The 18,746-nt window shown below is 42.1% G+C and overlaps 1 protein-coding gene across 1 annotated transcript; it reads right to left on the bottom strand.

Moving 5' to 3' along the window:
• Positions 1–1,609: 1,609 nt before the first annotated feature.
• Positions 1,610–9,617, bottom strand: LOC138751300 (protein NYNRIN-like). The gene is made up of 2 exons (XM_069913420.1): positions 6,894–9,617; positions 1,610–5,975 (listed from the first exon to the last, which is right to left on the bottom strand). Exons 1-2 carry the CDS (start codon positions 7,356–7,358, stop codon positions 3,849–3,851), a joined length of 2,592 nt encoding a protein of 863 aa, XP_069769521.1. The 5' UTR covers positions 7,359–9,617; the 3' UTR covers positions 1,610–3,848.
• Positions 9,618–18,746: the final 9,129 nt, after the last annotated feature.

Raw genomic sequence — 18,746 nt, 5'->3', positions numbered from 1 at the left:
TCAATTTAATCCAGTTAAAGAAGTTTTGTGGCGTAAAGGTTATAAGTCTACTTTTCGCTATCCGGCAGTGTTGAAGGTGTTTTGTGGAGACTTTCAATCTCGTTTTTTTGAGAATGAGCGTGAAGCAATGAGTTTTACTGACTCGTTGCCAGATGTAAGAGGACAAAGATGTAGCCCACCATTGTCTCCTAAAGAAAAATCTGGTTGAACTATTTAAATGGTTAAACATGCACAAAGAAATGACATAGAACGGATAACCTATCCTGCACTCACATCGTCTCCTCATCAGTCAAGAAGGAGCAGCAGTGCCTGCACTTCCTAAGGAGGTTGAGGAGAACACGACTCTGGCCCCCATCTTGACAACATTTTATAGGAGCACAACTGGGAGTGCCCTGCCTGGCTGCATTGTGTGGTATAGTAACTGCAAAGCATCAGACTGGAAGATATTAAAGAGGATCATTAAAACAGCCGAATAGATCGCTGGGGTCTCCCTTTCCTCTGTTGATGACATTCACTGTGAGCGTTGTTTATATAGGGCTCAATATTGTACCTACAGCAACATTATTGAAGTAAAATGATTGAAATTGCAGTCAATCATCCATCCGCACGACACAAAAAAGTGCTGGAGAAACTCAGCTAGTCATGCAGCATCTAGAGGAAGTAAAAGGCAGTCGACATTTTGGGCCTGGGGCCTTCGTCGGGAGTGTTGAATATCAGGGAGATGTCTGAATAAAAAGGTTGGGGATGGAGAAGGTGGGGGGAGGAGTGCAGGATAATAGGTAAGCCTATTTTCCCCAGGTGTTCAAGTTTCCTCCAAAAATGTGAGGGGTAGCCATGTTACAACAGACAACAATTTGAAGCATATCTTGTATATTACATTTTTAATGTATTATTACGTGACAATAGAAGGAATCTTTGATGCTAATTGGGTTTAATGGGCAGCACAGGTTTCAATGGGCAGAATCAGCTTCGACCATGTTGTAAATACATTAAAAAATGTAAATACAGGATGACTGATATAAAATGCAACATATTCCTACCAGAGTGAAAACACAGTGCTGGAGTAATCGACAGGTACTTCATACTGCTAAGATAAAGATACATAAACAACATTTTTAGCTTGAGCCCTTCATCAAGGTATAGAAAAATGTGGGTAGGTGCCCGAACAAAATGGTGAGGGAGGAGGGTGGAGTATAGTCCCACAGACAGAATGGAGGGCACACCAGCAAGCAGAGGGCACACCCCGCTCTGTGAAAGGTGAAGGGAACGGGGTGGAGAGCTGGAAGAAAGAAGGCAGAGGATTGGAGAAGAGAAAAGAAGAAGAAATATTCCTACCGGAATATTATGAGGATAGATTGAATAGTCTGGGGCTGTACTCATTGTGTATTAGGAGTAAGGGGGGAGGGGTGGAATATTATTTACCAAGCCTTATGAAAATTATGAAAGGAATAGATAAGATACAAGAGGGAGGTTGTTTCATTGTTTGGTCAGATTAGAACTAGGAGATATACCCTCAATATTCAGAGGAGTAGATTTAAGGCAGAGATGAGGAGGAACTGCTTCTCCCAGTGAATAATGAATGTCAGAAATAAAACTTCTCACACATGAGTCTCTTTAAAACTGATGACACGACAAGCTTTATTTACAAGTCTGCAGAGTTGGACTCAACTGGTTTCTCACCAGTTAAGCCCCGATACATACAGTGCATTGATTTTTATACCCTTATTGTTTGCCCTTCCCCTTCTTATTAATACTGTTTTAATTGGTTAGTATTACAAAAGCATTCTAAGTATAACTGCATTTTTAATTATCACGTTCGTTACGTACGCTGTGAACTCTACATACACTAAATTCTGTTTCTCACCCTTCTTATCAATCCTTTGTCTCCTGCATGTCTCTCACTATGACCATGAAAAGATAGGTTTAAAAAAACATATTCAGCAGATCCTTTTGTCCTTGACTGCTAGTAAACTCCCTGTCCGTTCTGGCTTCCCTGTTTATGATTAATCATCACATTTTAACTTAAGTCTTTTTAACCTAAATTCTCTATATAACAATCCACCCCTTTCTCTCTTTAAAATGTGTTGAATATATGTATAGATATGAATGGGGATTTTAACCTAGGGAAGAGAAACGTTTTATGATACATTAATCTCACGCTGAAATAAAAGTCTTACAGGGTCTCCCATTCCCCCTGGTTGCATAGCTTGTTGGACCATGGAAATCACCAGGCTGCGTAGACAGGGAATAATACAGGGCAAAATAAGTAGGAGGAATAAAATACCTCCGATGACCCACAAGAAGGTACGCCACCAGGTTCCTCCAAACCATTTGTCCATCCAATGTAATTGTGGGAAAGGATGCCAGGTTTGAACCGGTACATGGGACAATGTACGAATATTATCAGCGATTTTTCGAATGGCTTTTCCATTATCATCAATCTGTAAGCAGCAGTTAGTCAAATTAAGCTTTCCACATACACCTCCTTCCGTGGCTAGGAGATAGTCTAGGGCCAGACGGTTCTGATATATAGCAGAGCGCATTTGACCTTGCTGGGATGCAAGTAATTGCAGGGCTAGAGCTGTTTGATTTGTAACAATTTCAAGGACTGCTTGTAAGCGAATTATGCGATTTAACATATATATAGGAGTACGATAACCTCAGGATCCATCTTGAGCCCATGTAGCGGGACCATAATATTGAATTATGCGTTCTGGAGGCCAATCATCTCTCCATTGTCCCAAATGTACCGTGGTAGAGCGGGGTTGACGGTGTAATGTATCAAAAACCTTCACGCCTAATTTATGACCGTGATCGTGGGGTAGGAGGAAAAATTCTGGGCGGATTATTCCTAGGAAACAAGTTCCACTCCACTGTGAGGGAAGACGAGTATAAGCTTTATTACCACATACCCAGAATAATCCATTTGGGGATACTCCATACCCACTTTCCCAAACTCTTTTAAGAACGGGATTTGATTGGTATGGTCCTGTGATGGTGGAAGTGGTACAATTCCAAAACTGAATACTGCTATTAGACAGGGGTAGGCAATTAGTTTTAAAAACAGTGGATAAGAACCAAGTCTGGGGTTTAGGAAACCAAGTGAAAATACCAGGCGAAATGCGAATCCATACAGCCTTGCAGGGACTTTCTCCTACTGGGTATTTGCCGACTCGTGAGAGACAATAAAAACCAGAGGGGACGTTAGAGAGAGACCAAGTTTCTCTTGATCTCGTTCGGTTAGTTGTCCAAATTCGGGAAATCATGGTCAATGAATTGAGGGGCTCCCCCCACCAAGGCCATTGCTCTGACATCCGTGGACCCCCGCAGACCCAACAATTGGTTACATTAAAAGTTCCTGCAATTTTAGTTGCCAGATCTACAAAAAGGTTATCTCCCCCAACTGCATTACCGAAACTTACATGGTTATTTGGATGGACTCGAACTAAGTCCGGCTGTCTTAAAGGGACAGGCATTTTCGAGTGTGGAGTGTAACTTTTCATTGGAACAGTACGCTGGTGTATGCAAAACCAGAGTCCATCAGGGCATGGTGGGCTTGAGTCACCCTTCCAACCGTTAAGAGGGAAAGGAGTGGTATTAGGAATCTGTATATAATGACCCATATTATTTCCTTCTTTTTCCACACAAGGGGTATATGGATGTTGGGTGGTATTTTCTGCCCAGCATTTCTCAGGAACTGAGGTATGGGAAATGAAATTACCTTCCTTTCTTCCCCAAATGTGGTCCTGAAACAGGACCACTGTGTCTCTGCATTTCTTACATTTCACACCTGATAAAGACATAGGCAAACTAAGAAAAATCAAAGAACATAACAATAACATTGTGAATTAAGTCTTTTTGCGAAATCGTAAGGTAAGAGGTTTTTCTCCAGGAACACAAGTCCAATCTGAGTTCGTATCAGGGTCCTGAGGCGCCTCTACAGGTCCCTTAAATCTGGATGCGTGTGTCCACCCCTTCTCTCTTGTTCGTGCTGCAGCTTCTGTAGTTAAGAGAACTTGGTATGGACCTTCCCACTGGGGCTGGAGTTTTTCAGTCTTCCAGGTCTTGATGAGAATCCAGTCTCCTGGTTCCACTTTGTGGAAAGAAAAGTCTAGAGGCGGTGTTTGTGCCAATAGTCCTCTCTTTCGTAAATCTGCAAGAGAGCGTGACAGTGCCTGTAAATAGTTCCTAACAAATATATCCCCTTCCCCCAAGGTGGGACACCCCTCAACTGTACTCCAGAAGGGAAGCCCAAACATCATTTCATAAGGGGACAGCCCTATATCTTTTCGTGGGGCAGTACGAATTCTCAATAAAGCGAGGGGCAGACACTTTATCCAAGGCATTTTAGTTTCCACCATTAACTTTGTCAATTGCATTTTTAGTGTTCCATTCATACGTTCAACCTTCCCTGAGCTTTGTGGATGCCAAGGGGTATGTAATTTCCAAGAGACCTGTAATGCATTACAAATCAATTGCTGGATTTTTGAAGAAAAATGTGGACCCCTGTCTGAGTCTATAGAATCCATTATACCATATCTGGGGATTATCTGCTCTAGGAGGAGGTGAGCTACTGTAGAGGCTGTAGTATTTATTGTTGGGAAGGCTTCCACCCATCGGGTAAAGTGATCTATTATCACCAACAGATATTTCCATCTTTGGACTTGAGGTAACTCTGTGAAGTCGATCTGGATACGTTGAAAAGGGCGTATGGCTAATGGTTGACCTCCCATGGTCCCTGTCCTCATTACCTTCTTATTAATTTTTGTGCATAGGTAACAATTCTGCACCTCCTGTTGGGCCAAGGTGTAGATTCCCTTACACACATATTCTCGAAGCACTGTGTCACATAAGGCTTGGGTGCCCCAGTGGCTCTGATGATGCAGGTGTTTTAAGATATTGCGAGTTATTTCTTTATTTAGAACCATTCTTCCATCTGGTGTCTTCCATGTTCCATCAGGCAACTGGCTTGCGCCCAGCTGATCCATGTCCTTTTCTTCCTTAGCAGTGAAAATGGGAGCTTTCTTTATGCCTTGCCTTATTGGGATTAAGGTCAGCAAACGGACTTCTTGTTGCATGGCTGCTCTTTTGGCTTCTTCATCAGCCAGTCTGTTTCCAATTGCTGTCGGGTTATCTCCCCTCTGATGGCTTGGTATGTAGACCACTGCTATTTCCTGGGGTAATGTCAAGGCTTCTAAAGTCAGAGTAATCATCTGTTCGTTTGCCAATTCCTTTCCTCTTGATGTAATTAGACCACGCTCCTTCCAGATCTTACCAAAGGTATGCACTACCCCGTATGCGTATTTAGAATCTGTGTAAATCGTTCCAATTTTCTTTGCCAGTATTCTGAGGGCTCTCTGCAAGGCATATAGTTCACAGGATTGTGCTGACCAGCTTCCGGGTAGTCTCGTGGATTCTACTACTTTCCAAGTATTTCCTTCTATTATAGCATACCCATTTCTTCTCATTCCGTCAACACATCTGGCGGAGCCGTCAAAGTAGAATTCATATCCTTCTCCCAGCGGAGTATCGCAAAGGTCTTCTCGGGTCTTGGTCTGAAGATCTGTCAACTCGACACAGTCGTGCTCCACCTCTCTCTCTGTTTCACTGCCGTATAAAAACTGAGCTGGGTTGCAGCTATTAATCTTTGCAAACTGTAAATCTTCTCCAACCATTAAAATGGTTTCATACTTTAATATGCGAGAATCAGTCAGCCATCGATGGGCAGTTTGTGTTAATAAAACACTCACAGAATGGGAGGTGTACACAGTCATCTTTCCTCCAAAAGTAAGTTTACGTGCTTCCTCTACCAACAGAGCAGCAGCCGCTACTCCCTGGATACACGTCGGCCATCCGCGAGACACTGGGTCCATCATTTTGGAAAGGAAAGCCACTGGGTGTCGCTGACCGCCTTTTTCCTGTGTTAAAACTCCCACAGCTGTTCCTTGGTTATGAGTGACAAATAGCTGGAAGGGCTGTTTTAAAGAGGGCAGAGTGAGTACTGGGGCTCGTGTCAGGCGATGCTTCAAGTCCTCGAACCATCCCTCCTCCTCCTGGGTCCATTTCAATGGATATTCATTTTCATTTGTCAGTTTTTCATACATAAACTTCACCAAAGCTGAGTAGTCCTCTATCCATAACCTACAGTAACCTAAGAGTCCCAGGAATTGTCTCATTTCCTTCTTATTACGGGGTAAAGGCATTCTAGTGATTCCCGCAATCCGTTCAGGGGTAATCCGTTTCTGTCCTTTACTTATCTGGTGTCCCAGATATATCACAGTTCTCTCAACAAACTGTAACTTGTTCCTGGACACCCGTAGACCCTTTTTCCCCAGATAATTCAAGAGTCTAATGGTATCTCCCCTCATTTCTTGTTCCTTGGGTCCTGATAATAGTAAATCGTCCACATACTGCATTAGTTGGGAATCATCAGATTGTGGATAGTCCACCAGGATTTGTTCTAGCATTTGTCCAAACAGGTTTGGAGATTCAGTGAACCCTTGGGGCAATACAGTCCACCGAAACTGTCTCCGTCTACCTGTCCATGGATTTTCCCATTCAAACGCAAACATATCTCTACTTTCCTCTTCTAATGGACACGTCCAGAAGGCATCCTTCAAGTCGATAACACTAAACCACTCATGGTCTGGGGGAATCCGACTCATAATAGTATAGGGATTAGGCACCACTGGGTGGCGGGTCTGAACAATAGCATTCAAACTTCTTAGATCCTGAACTAGGCGATAGGATCCATCTGACTTTTTCACTGGGAGTATAGGGGTGTTATAAGGTGACATGCATTCTTCTAATAGTCCGTCTCGTATTAAAGTCTCAATTACCGGCTGTAGCCCTTTTCTCCCTTCCAAAGAAATAGGATACTGACGTTTCCTTACCGGCTGATGACCTGGTATTAATGTGACATGTAAAGGTGGGATGTCCAGACCTCCTCGATTTCCCTCCTTATACCAGACTCTCTCGTCAATCTGCCGTTCATCCTCTTCCTTTAAAGCGCAGAGGTGGACTCGCACTTCTCCGTCCACAGGGAGAGCACCCAAACCTAGGAGAGCCTGTAAGTCCCTTCCTAGGAGGTTAAATCCAGCCGACGGTAATAACAAGAGGTCTTGTACCCCTTCTCTTTCTTCCAGTTTCACTGTTACTTGGGGAATTATTGATACCATTCTGGGAGCCCCTTCTATCCCAGAAATTGTCAAATTACTTTTTACAGGCTCAGTTCCGATTGGCACAGTTATTACACTACTTCGTTCCGCTCCTGTGTCCACCATAAACACCACCTCTTCTCCCTTGGGACCAATTTTTAGTTTTACCAGGGGTTCCCTCTTATATTTGGTCCCTAACATTTGGAACCCCTGACACCCCTAATCTTCTTCCATAAGTTCGAGGGCACGCAATTCCCTCTTGTATCGGGGGCATTCCCTCTTAAAGTGTCCTTCCTCATTGCAGTAATAGCACTTAACGAACCTCCGGGGTCTTCCCTCTCTTGGATATCTTGGATTGTTTAGAGGAAGGTTTTGTTTTCTTTCCCCTCTGGATTCAGCATTCATCTGTCGGATAGTCTGTACCATAACCTTTGTCGCCCTCTTTTGATCTTCTTCTTCTCTCTGCACATATACTTTTTGTGCCTTTTTTAACAGGTCACTTAGGGGTTTTTCGCTCCAGTCCTCCTCCTTTTCTAGTTCCTTTCTAATATCTTGCCATGATTTGGAAACAAATTCAATTCAAATAAGCTGTTCACCCATTGGTGTACTAGGGTCCACGCCAGCATACTGTTGGACATTCTTTCTCACCCTCTCCAAAAAATCAGTAGGGGACTCGTCTTTCCCCTGGTGGTTCCCAAATGCCTTGGTAAAATTGTGACCCTTTGGCACAGCCTCCCGTATCCCTTTAATTGTCCACTCTCTATATTGTCTCATACTTGCCAATCCCTCGGGTGTTCGTTTGTCCCACCTGGGTTCATTTAAGGGATATTTTTGTTCATGGGGTCTAGGGTCCCCAGGTTGTTCATATTCCCACATGAGGAGGGCAGCCCGTCGAATCATCTGCCTCTCCTGGGGTGAGAATAATGTTCCCATTATTTCCTGCATCTCTTCCCACGTATATGTGTTTGGTCCCAGGAATTGGTCGAGCTGTTCAGCCAGTCCTATAGGATCTTCCAATAACTTTTTCATTTCTTTCTTAAATCCCCGCACCTCTGTACTAGTTAGGGGAACATTCACATATCCCGTTCCCCCTCCCGGTCCTCCCATAGGAACTTCTCTCAGGGGATTTAGGTTTATTGAAAACTTTGATGGTCCTGGACCAGTCTGGGATCTTGTCCAGGGTCGGTTTACCGGTGGAATTTTGGGTCCGACTCCCTTAATTCATCCTTTTTTTCCCGGCCCCCTTCGGGGCAATCAGATTCATCACCTTTCCCCTCCGGTAATAAGCTTTCCTCGGGCGCAGTAGGCACCGGGGCAATATAAGGAGGGGGAAGATTGTTCAGAGGTTCCCATTTCTTTTCTCCCGCTACCCTCAATTTAAAACATTCTGTTAAGGATCCTGGCCAGGGAACCCAACAAAATGCATATGCTGACTCTTCTTGATTCACCTTTGGTCTCGAATTTACATATATGTTTAATGCTTGTCTAACCCAATCCTCATCAGATCCAAATTTCGGCCACCAGACCGAGGAACCTTTAATAGGTTGTTTTGACCAAAGGAGACAATATTGGACCATCTTTTTCTTGTTTTTGTCCCGATATCTTTTACTATCCCAATTTTCAAACATTCTCCCCAAAGGGCTGTCAAGGGGTACTCCCAGGAATTGTCCTGAATTTTCAGACGAGCCCTTAGATTTTGATCCTCCCATTTTCCCACCTAGATCTGTTTATCGTTGCTGAGGACCCTCTCGTTCTGGACCCTACTCCCTTCTTCTCAGACGCCTCGTCGGAGGTACTGTCCCTCCTTCGGTTACCGCTGAGGTTTTCCTGGGGTTGACCCCTCTCTTCTCGGCACTTCGTCGGAGGTGCTGTCCCTCCTTCGGTTACCGCCGAGATTTCCCTGGGGTCTATCCTAGAGTCCCGCGACAGGGTCCTCACGCTACGACAAAAGATCTATACCTAATCTATTACGTTAGGTTTTTATCCAAACAGGTGTATCCCGTTACACCTGTTACCCAATCCCCACACCACAATCGTAAGTCGTCACTTACCGGTGTCTTCCCGGGGATTGAACCGTCACCCTTCTCCTCTCCGTCTTGTCGTGTCACCTTGTCCGGATACCACTCGCTCAAGCCGCCCGAAGCGACGAGCAAGGGACTAGGAGCCGCTGAACTCAGCAGGGTGCACCGCCTCCGATGTCCCTCTTCTCGCCTCCCCTCACGGCTGGAGTGTAGATCCCGGACGACCCCCCATTTGTCAGAAATAAAACCTCTCACACATGAGTCTCTTTAAAACTGATGACACGACAAGCTTTATTTACAAGTCTGCAGAGTTGGACTCAACTGGTTTCTCACCAGTTAAGCCCCGATACATACAGTGCATTGATTTTTATACCCTTATTGTTTGCCCTTCCCCTTCTTATTAATACTGTTTTAATTGGTTAGTATTACAAAAGCATTCTAAGTGTAACTGCATTTTTAATTATCACGTTCGTTACGTATGCTGTGAACTCTACATACACTAAATTCTGTTTCTCACCCTTCTTATCAATCCTTTGTCTCCTGCATGTCTCTCACTATGACCATGAAAAGATAGGTTTAAAAAAACATATTCAGCAGATCCTTTTGTCCTTGACTGCTAGTAAACTCCCTGTCCGTTCTGGCTTCCCTGTTTATGATTAATCATCACATTTTAACTTAAGTCTTTTTAACCTAAATTCTCTATATAACAATGAATATGTGGAATTCTCTGCCCAAGGAAACACAGAGGCTCCTCCATTTATTTAAGACACAGATGGGGAACATGTAATGGCCCAATATCCCAAATTTGTGTAATAACCCTCAATGTGTTAATGTAGCTAGGGGAAGTCACGTGATGGAGTAGTGACAGGTAAGAAAATACCAGCCCTCTCCAGAAAAGTTTTTAAAAAGTTTAAAAAAAAGCAAAGCCACAAACATAGAAACCATAATAAATTAAAAATAAAAGTGTGGAGAAAATGGCAGCAAAGGAAGAAAAACCAAAAACAACGGGAAGGAAAGAAGAAGGAAAGATGTCGGAGGAGAAAGGTGAAGGCCTTACCTGTACGAGGAGGCCTGCTGTGGAGAGAGAAGTCCACTTCCTGAGGTCAGTGGAAACCCGGAACACAGAACTACAAAGATGGCTCACGGAGCCAAACAAAAGTGTGCGACCGCGCATGCGTGAATCCTCGCGCATGCACAATGCACAAGACAAAAACAACATTGAAGGGAGGGGGGACCAGCTGAGGAGTAAATCTCCACAGCTGAAACAGACAAGTATAACACAACAGCAAGACTCCCAACAGGAAAACATAGAAAATAACGGGACAAGGAAGAGAGTAAAAATAGGAAATCAGAGAAACAACAGATGACCAGCCCAGAGGAAAAAGACCCTTTAATAAAAAAAAACAAAAATACCCAACAAAATAAACAAAACAACCAAACAAGAAAGTCAGAAGAGACAGAGGTGAAGGACACAGATCCTGGAGTGGACTCGGAAGAAGAGGAGGGAGAACATCAAACTCTACACAGAGAAATGGAAGATGAAGGGAAGGGACAGTACATGGATTAAAAAAAAATTAAAGAATATATGGAAACATTAAAAGAATGGCTGACACAAGAATTCAGTGAAATAAAAAGAAGAATAAAAGGTACAGAAGAAAAAGTGAATAGATTAGAAATTATCATGACAGAAATAGGAAAAAGAGTAGACAAGGTGGAAGAATGAGAAACAGCCATAGAAATGGAGGTAGATGACTTAAAAAAGAAATTAGAAGAATCTGATAAAAAAGTTAAAGAGACACAGGAGCTGTTAGCTCAGAAGATAGATATAATGGAAAATTATAATAGAAGAAACAATATAAAGATAGTGGGCCTTAAGGAAGATGAAGAAGGCAAAAAAATGAAAGAATTTATAAAAGAATGGATCCCCAGGGTCCTAAGAATGCCAGAATTACAGGAAGAAATGGAAATAGAAAGGGCACACAGAACATTAGCCCCTAAACCACAGCCACAACAAAAACCAAGATCCATTCTAGTAAAATTCCTAAGATGTATGACAAGAGAAAATATATTGGAGAAAGCAATGAAAAAAATAAGAGAAGACAAAAAACCACTGAATACAAAGGTCAAAATTTTTTTTTCTATCCAGACATAAATTTTGAACTCCTGAAGAAGAGGAAGGAGTTTAACTCAGCAAAAACGACCCTATGGAAAAAAGGTTATAAATTTATGTTAAAATACCCAGTGGTACTTAAAATAGTTATTCCGGGGCAGCAAAACGAACTGTTCTCGGATCCGGAAAAATCACGAAAATTTGCAGAACACCTACAAAACAGACAGAGAGATGAAGAGATATAACAAGAACAAAAATGACAGCAAACTATATATAAAGAAGAATAAAGTATAAGTATGAACTAAGAAGAGAAAGAAAGGGAAGAAAGGAAGTAAGGAGGGAATTAAGAGAGTGAGCTTTGTTATATATGAAGATTAAAATCTTTTCTGGGGGGGCTGGGTGGGGAAGAATAACAGTCACTGCGAAATCAGTTGACGCTTGCGAGCGGGTTCGTAAATCCAAATGAAGAGGGGCGATGTGGTTGCCCGACAAGGGACAAAGGGCAACTCAGAAAGGGGAGGGACTACTGGGGTTAAAGGAATTTTAGCTATGGGAATAATGGAAATATTTTATGTTTTAGAAATGTTGTCTTACAATGTGTTCAAAAAAAGAAAACAGAAATGGATAAGAAGGGAAGGTGGTGATGAGAAAACGGAATGAAAGGTAAACAAAGTATGAAATGGTCATGTTGAACTATATGACTTTAAATATTAATGGAATACATAACCAAATCAAAAGGAAGAAGCTGTTAAATTTACTGAAGAAAGAAAAAATTGATATAGCATTCGTGCAAGAAACACATCTAAATGAAGTGGAACACAAGAAATTAAAGAGAGATTGGATAAGACATGTAACAGCAGCATCATAAAATTCAAAAGCCAGAGGAGAAGCTATATTAATCAATAAAAATGTACTAATCAAAATAGAAGAGGAAATAATAGATCCAGCAGGGAGGTATGTAATGATAAAATGTCAGATATATTCAGAATTTTGGAATTTACTCAATGTATATGCACCTAATAAAGAAGATCAAAAATTTATGCAAGATATCTTTTGGAAGATCGCAGATACGCAAGGGAATATACTAATAGGAGGGGATTTTAACCTTAATTTGGACTCAAACATGGATACAAATGGAAAAAAGACTAACAGAAAGAACAAAGTAACCAAATTTATAATTAAATCGATGCAGGAAATGCAACTTTTGGATATATGGAGGAAACAACACCCAAAGGAAAAGGAATATTCATATTATTCGGGTAGACATAAAACATACTCAAGGATAGACCTATTCCTGTTATCAGCCCACATTCAAGGAAGAGTTAAGAAAACGGAATATAAAGCTAGATAGTTATCGGATCATTCGCCCCTGTTATTGGCAGTAGAGCTAGAGGACATCCCACCAAGAATGTATAGATGGAGATTAAACTCCATGCTACTTAAAAGACAGGATTTTAGAGAATTAATTGAGCGACAAATTAAAATGTACTTTGAAACAAATTCGGAATCTGTGAAAAATAAATTCATACTATGGGACGCAATGAAAGCATTCATCAGAGGACAGATAATAAGTTATGTAACTAAGATGAAAAAGGACTACAATCGAGAAATAGAACAGTTGGAAAGGAAAATAACAAATACAGAAAAAGAATTAGCAATAAAGGAAGATACAACTAAAAGAAGAGAATTGACAGACAAGAAAATAAAATATGAAACACTACAAACATACAAGGTGGAGAAGAACATAATGAAGACAAAACAGAAATATGAGCTAGGAGAAAAATGCACAAAATACTAGCGTGGCAGTTTAAGACAGAACAAACTAAAAGAACGGTATTGGCATCAAGGAAAAAGGACAAACAAATTACATATAACCCAATGGAGATCATCGAAAACTTCAGGGAATTCTACAAACAACTATATGAAAACGAAAGGAAAAAAAACAAAATAGATGAATTTCTAACTAAAATTGAACTACTGAAATTACAAATAGAGGAGCAAAATAAATTAATAAAACCATTTGAAATAGAAGAAATACAGGAGATATTAAAAAAACCAGCGAACAATAAAACAACGGGAGAGGATGGACTCCCAATAGAATTCTATAAAACATTTAAAGACATTAATTCCTCCTCTCCTGGAAGTAATGAACAAGAATGAAAAGACACAAAACATACCAGATTCATGCAAAACAGCAATAATTACAGTAATACCAAAGACGGGGAAAGATCCACTAACACCAGCATCGTATAGACCAATATCTCTACTTAACACAGATTATAAGATAATAGCTAAACTATTAGCAAACAGATTGGCTGACTGTGTACCAAAAATAGTAAAACTAGACCAAACTGGATTTATTAGGAAAAGACGAACAACAGACAATATCTGTAAATTCATTAACTTAATCCATGCAGTACAAGGAAACAAAACTCCAACAGGAGCAGTTGCTTTAGACGCAGAGAAAGCCTTTGACAGAGTAGAATGGAATTATTTGTTCAAAGTACTACAAAAATTCAACCTACCAGAGAAATATATTAATTGGATTAAAGCATTATATAATGGACCATGGGCGAATGTGACAGTAAATGAATATATATCAAACCAATTTAAATTAAGCAGATCAACAAGGCAGGGATGTCCACTATCTTGACCCACTACTCAGTGGGTCAAGCATCAGTAGGAGAAAGAGAATGGTCAATGTTCCAGGTCAGAACCCCTCGTCAAGACTTAATTCCAGCATTCATTGACTCTCGTGTGCATTTCCAATAGAAATGTCAGTATTTGTCCAATGCTCACCACCCATCTGTACAAATATAGTATTCTCCTCCACCATATTTTCTTTGAGAATGTAACTTTGTCTAAAAATATACTTCTGTCAACCGTGCTCGGTTCAATGAGCAATCAAGGAGATGCTTGAGGAAATCGGTGGGTCAGGCAGCTTGTGAGGATAGAAGTGGTCAGTCAAGGTTTGGGGTCAGGATCCTTCATTGAGACTAAAGTAGGAAGGGGGTGATATGATGTATATGAAGGGCGAAAAAAGCTGGGGAGGGGCCAAGAGGTGATGGGATATCCCTGCCAAGTTACTGCCTGCCCCGTTGGGTCCCTCCAGCAGCTCGTTGTTTGCTCAAGATTCCATAGCACCTGTAGGTTTCGTGTATCTCCGTTAGTTTAAAGCTGTTTCTATAAAGAAATGGATGTATTTGAATTCAGGTAGTAATGTCAAAGCACCCATAAAGCTGATAATTTTGCGCAGTGAACTGTATCTCTGTCCTGTTTAAGGAAAAGTTTTCAAAAGGAAATGTTTTATTAACCCTGTAATAGGGGAAATAGAGAGGAATCCGCTGCACTCAAACTAGACTCTCACTTTTTATTGTATGTATCTGTGATTTGATGAATCCCTCTATCTATTCGGTTTCATCTGAAACATGTTGAATGCACCTTAATTATCTTATTGTTCTTTACTGCCTGTGGGTGGATAGTTAAGTTCAACTTTCTGTGGGTTCGATGAGATTGGGGGTTATAAGCAGGCTCACAGAGGGCAGAATTTCTCAGAATAACTCAATCTCACTTCCCAATTCTATTTTAACCACAGGGTAATTATTCACAAAAATTGTTGTGTTTGTACCAGAGATTTCTTTTTATTGCTTGTCAGGAATGCATCATCAGTTACCTTCTCTCCTGAAGAAGGGCTCAGCCCCAAAACGCTGACTGCCTTTTACTTCCTCTGGATACTGTGTGACCCGTTGTATTTCTCCAGCACTGTACTAGATCCCAGCTTCTGCACATTTTCTCATTTTCCATTTATCTATTTTCTGGATTTCTTGAATACTCCCAGGATAGGATATTTTCAGCCTCTTAGAATGATTGCATAAGACCTTGCGAGGTAAAGGTACGGCAACATCTTCTGGCTCTTGGTGGCTCAGGCTCTAAACAATAATCTAGCCCATAGGCATACCTAGGGTATGGCAGCTAGGGCACATGCTCTGGGCACTACTTGCAGGGGGGGGCACTGTCCTCACCTCACCCACCCAATATCTGAGTCCTTAGCCCAACACAGATTCTCCATCCCACTTGAGCACCCAGAGAGCCTCTCCAGCATCTTACCGGGCTGCTCTGGGCTGGCATTTCATCGGGCCGCTTCAGGACCTGTGCTTCCCCCCAGCCCTCCAACACTATAAAGGGTGCCACATTCGTTTGAATTGCCTTCTTTCCCATTGGTTCCACCCTGCTTCACTCCAGGCCTGGAACCATGGAATGGCGCTTGCTGCTGGAGAAGTTGTTGGTAACTTGTTGTAGGTACTAAGATGTGCACTGTACTGTTAACAGGTTGAGAGTGTTTAATTGGTGTCCCTAGTTCCTAATAGTAGCATAGAGCCGTGTGCCTGAGTCAAGGGTTGGCATGGTAGATATCGTTGGTTTTCTGTGATTGTTGAATGTATCGGGTACCCAGTTCAGTGTGTGTATGTGTGCATGTATTTCATCCCAGCCAGTGGTGCAGTGCTGCTGGAGCTCACCAGAACATCCCCCACCCCCCCCCCCCCCCGCACCTCTCTGGGCCCCTCTGGCCTCCAGCATCTCATAGGGAAACTTCGGCCTTCGGGTTCTCTGGGGCACTTCATGGTGGTGGTGAATCAATGAGGGATCAATGGGAAAAATGGCCATCTTCCTTACCCATAATCCCCACCAGCTGGAACTGCTCTGCCAATGCCAGCACCAGAGAAACACAGAGCGGTTCCAGCTGCATGGGAGAATTATGGGTATGGAAGATGGCCATTTTGCCCATTAATCCTACATTGAGCTACTACCACAATGATGTGCCCGAGAGGCCTCCAAAGTCTAAGTGGCCCCATGAGATGCCAAAGCTGCCTGGTGAAGTGCAGAGTCCACTGACCCAAAGTTATCAGGAGCTCAGAAGCTGGGGTTCTCCTGAGGAGGCTGCAGCTTCCGGTCTGGAATGGCAGGTAATAAGCACAAGTCTTGGGTCGCTTCTACCTGGGCTGGAGCCTGGAGCGTCCCTTGTCTTGGTGACGGGAATAGCAAAACTCAACGTGGTGTGGCGTGGTTCACAATCGAGGGTTCTGTAAATGAGGTGTGGAACCGGGGGGAGTGAGAGGAGGGGGTGGGGAGTGAGAAGGGGTGGCCTTTCCCTTACTAAAGTTCACTCTCGGGGCCCGAGTGGGATTTAATCCATTGGTTCACTTCTAATAAATTACAATGCGACACATGACATTTACAAAGCTATGTCGGGTAGCACAGCTGGTGTAGCAGTTAGTGCTAGACCAATTGTGCGTGAAAATTGCCCATCTGTCAACTTGATGTTCAATTTTTGTATCGGGTGGGGGCAATTTCAGTTCTTGCCATAGGCATCATTTTACCTAGATAGGCCACTGATCCAGCCCCTTCTTGCTTTCTGCAGAGACCCTTGGAAAGAACTAAATTAACCAAGTGATCATTCCTAGCCTCGACTCAGTTGATTGTTCCTTTTACACAGCAGATCTCGAATCAGAGAAACAAGGCCTACTTCCACCTTGTGAAGAAAATAAAGGGCAAAATACAATCTGCTGGAAGAACCCAGAGGGTTGGAACGGGTACTTTGCGTCTACTGTGGGGGAAGGAATTGTCTGCATTGCTGGTTGAAACCTTTCACCCTATGAACCACAGTCAATAACTCACGAGAGAGGAGTTACGCAAGTAACATAGTTTTTTTTATCAGCAAGAACATGGCAGTGTTAGCCATTTACGAGGCTAGCCCAAATATGAGCTGAGAGCAGTGGACTGGAACACATGCAAGCAAGGAGGCTACTTCCTCCTAGTCAGCCTATAGTGCTGGTCCTTCATACCAGCTAGCAGTGAGCAACTACATTCTACATACAACCATGCAATAACAAGGATCACCGCACCCTACTAATAATGGTACTTGACAGGTGGAGTACCTCCAGTGGATTGTTTTTTGCTCCAAATTTCAGACTCCCATTTTCCTATAAAAGGAGCATTTGTTTTCTTTTATGAAGGCATTACCTTCTGTCTTTCAGTTGTGGTCACAATACTTGCTGCTATTCTGCTCTAAACACAGTGGCCCTAACTTTCTGTGCTGGCATGTCAGAACAGCAGTTAATACTGAGGAGTCCATATAAATAATTATACTGCATTGAATTCGATGGTGGGGGATATCAGCCTCCTCAACGAAAGGCACAGGCCTGAAACGTTGGTTATATATCTTTGCCTCCTATAGATGCTGTGGGACCTGCTAATTTTCTCCAGCGCTTTTGTGAATTAAGTTAATTTAGATTTGTTTGTTAAATTGGTTGATTGAAACATTTATACTGTATATTTTCAGTACTTTGTGTTCACACCTTTAAAAAAAATAAATAGAAGCTTCAATAACTTTTTTAGTCATTAACAGTCATAGCTGTGGAGGCAGCCAAGTCAGGATGTCCAGTTTAGCAGGCTGCCAATTCTCCTCCCCATCACATGATCTCACTACGTCCCAAAGGGCATTGGCAACACACAAAACTTACCTCTGTGATTGATCCACTCCCAATCACAAGTTTCTGCTCAGAGACCTAGGTAAGTCCAAAGTTTGGTGCTCATCATCCATCACAGCAGGTTGCCGGGTGGCCACCAATAGTGGATCACTGTGTGAATCCCCCATCCCTGTGACATAACATCTTTCATTTCCTCAGGTACTTTTCACAAATTCTACCAATATGTTCTTCTTGATTACATTGACATCAATAGCACAGGAAATCTTGAATTAATAATGACGATAGTCATTTTGTTCCTTGATCGGAAGTTTTAGCAGAGGTATTGGAAATAGAAGCTGCAGTATACACTGTCACCACCAGATGGTAGACTCAGTACTTTTTTTCTTCTTTCTTCTTTGGCTTGGCTTCGCGGACGAAGATTTATGGAGGGGTACTGAAGAGCTAAAAGCTGCAATTGGGAAATCTTTCAGAGACAAGTTAATAGCGAAAGGTTCAGGCAGGATTACATCAAGGAGATTGCTTCTAAAAACCCAAGAAAAGTAGAATAATGACACCAATATCCTTCTCATCGTGGAAGTGACCTGAAGTAAATTATATATTTTTTAAAAACGAGGTTATTGTAAATATGAATTGAATAACGGCCCCCAGACACAAGACAGGGAATCCCTGGGAGCATCCACACCACTTAAATCTTCAGATTATGATAATAATCCATGACTGGGCCCCACATCGATTCAGACTTTGCATCTTTAATATATCTAATTTTTTCCAAACTTAAATAAGACAAGATATCATGTAACCATTGAATGTGAGTGAGTGAAACATTATCTTTCCACTTCATCAAAATTGCTCATATAGCCATCAACGAAGCAAAACCGAGGATTCTTTTCTGGGTTGAGGTCAGGGATCTATCCTCTTCTAGAGAAAATCCAAATAAAGCACCAAAGGGCATGATTCTAATTAAGTCTTA

Source organism: Narcine bancroftii, chromosome 1 (genome assembly GCF_036971445.1).
Source record: "Narcine bancroftii isolate sNarBan1 chromosome 1, sNarBan1.hap1, whole genome shotgun sequence".
In the NCBI taxonomy this organism is placed as follows: Eukaryota; Metazoa; Chordata; class Chondrichthyes; order Torpediniformes; family Narcinidae; genus Narcine; species Narcine bancroftii.
This window is presented reverse-complemented; position numbering and strand designations above follow the sequence as displayed.

Coding starts and splice junctions, on each gene's coding strand:
- LOC138751300 (XM_069913420.1), bottom strand. CDS start 7,358: ATGTTAGGGACCAAATATAAGAGGGAACCCCTGGTAAAACTAAAAATT. Junction 5,976..6,893: donor TAATACCAGGTCATCAGCCG/GTAAGGAAACGT, acceptor TCTTTAAAACAG/CCCTTCCAGCTATTTGTCAC.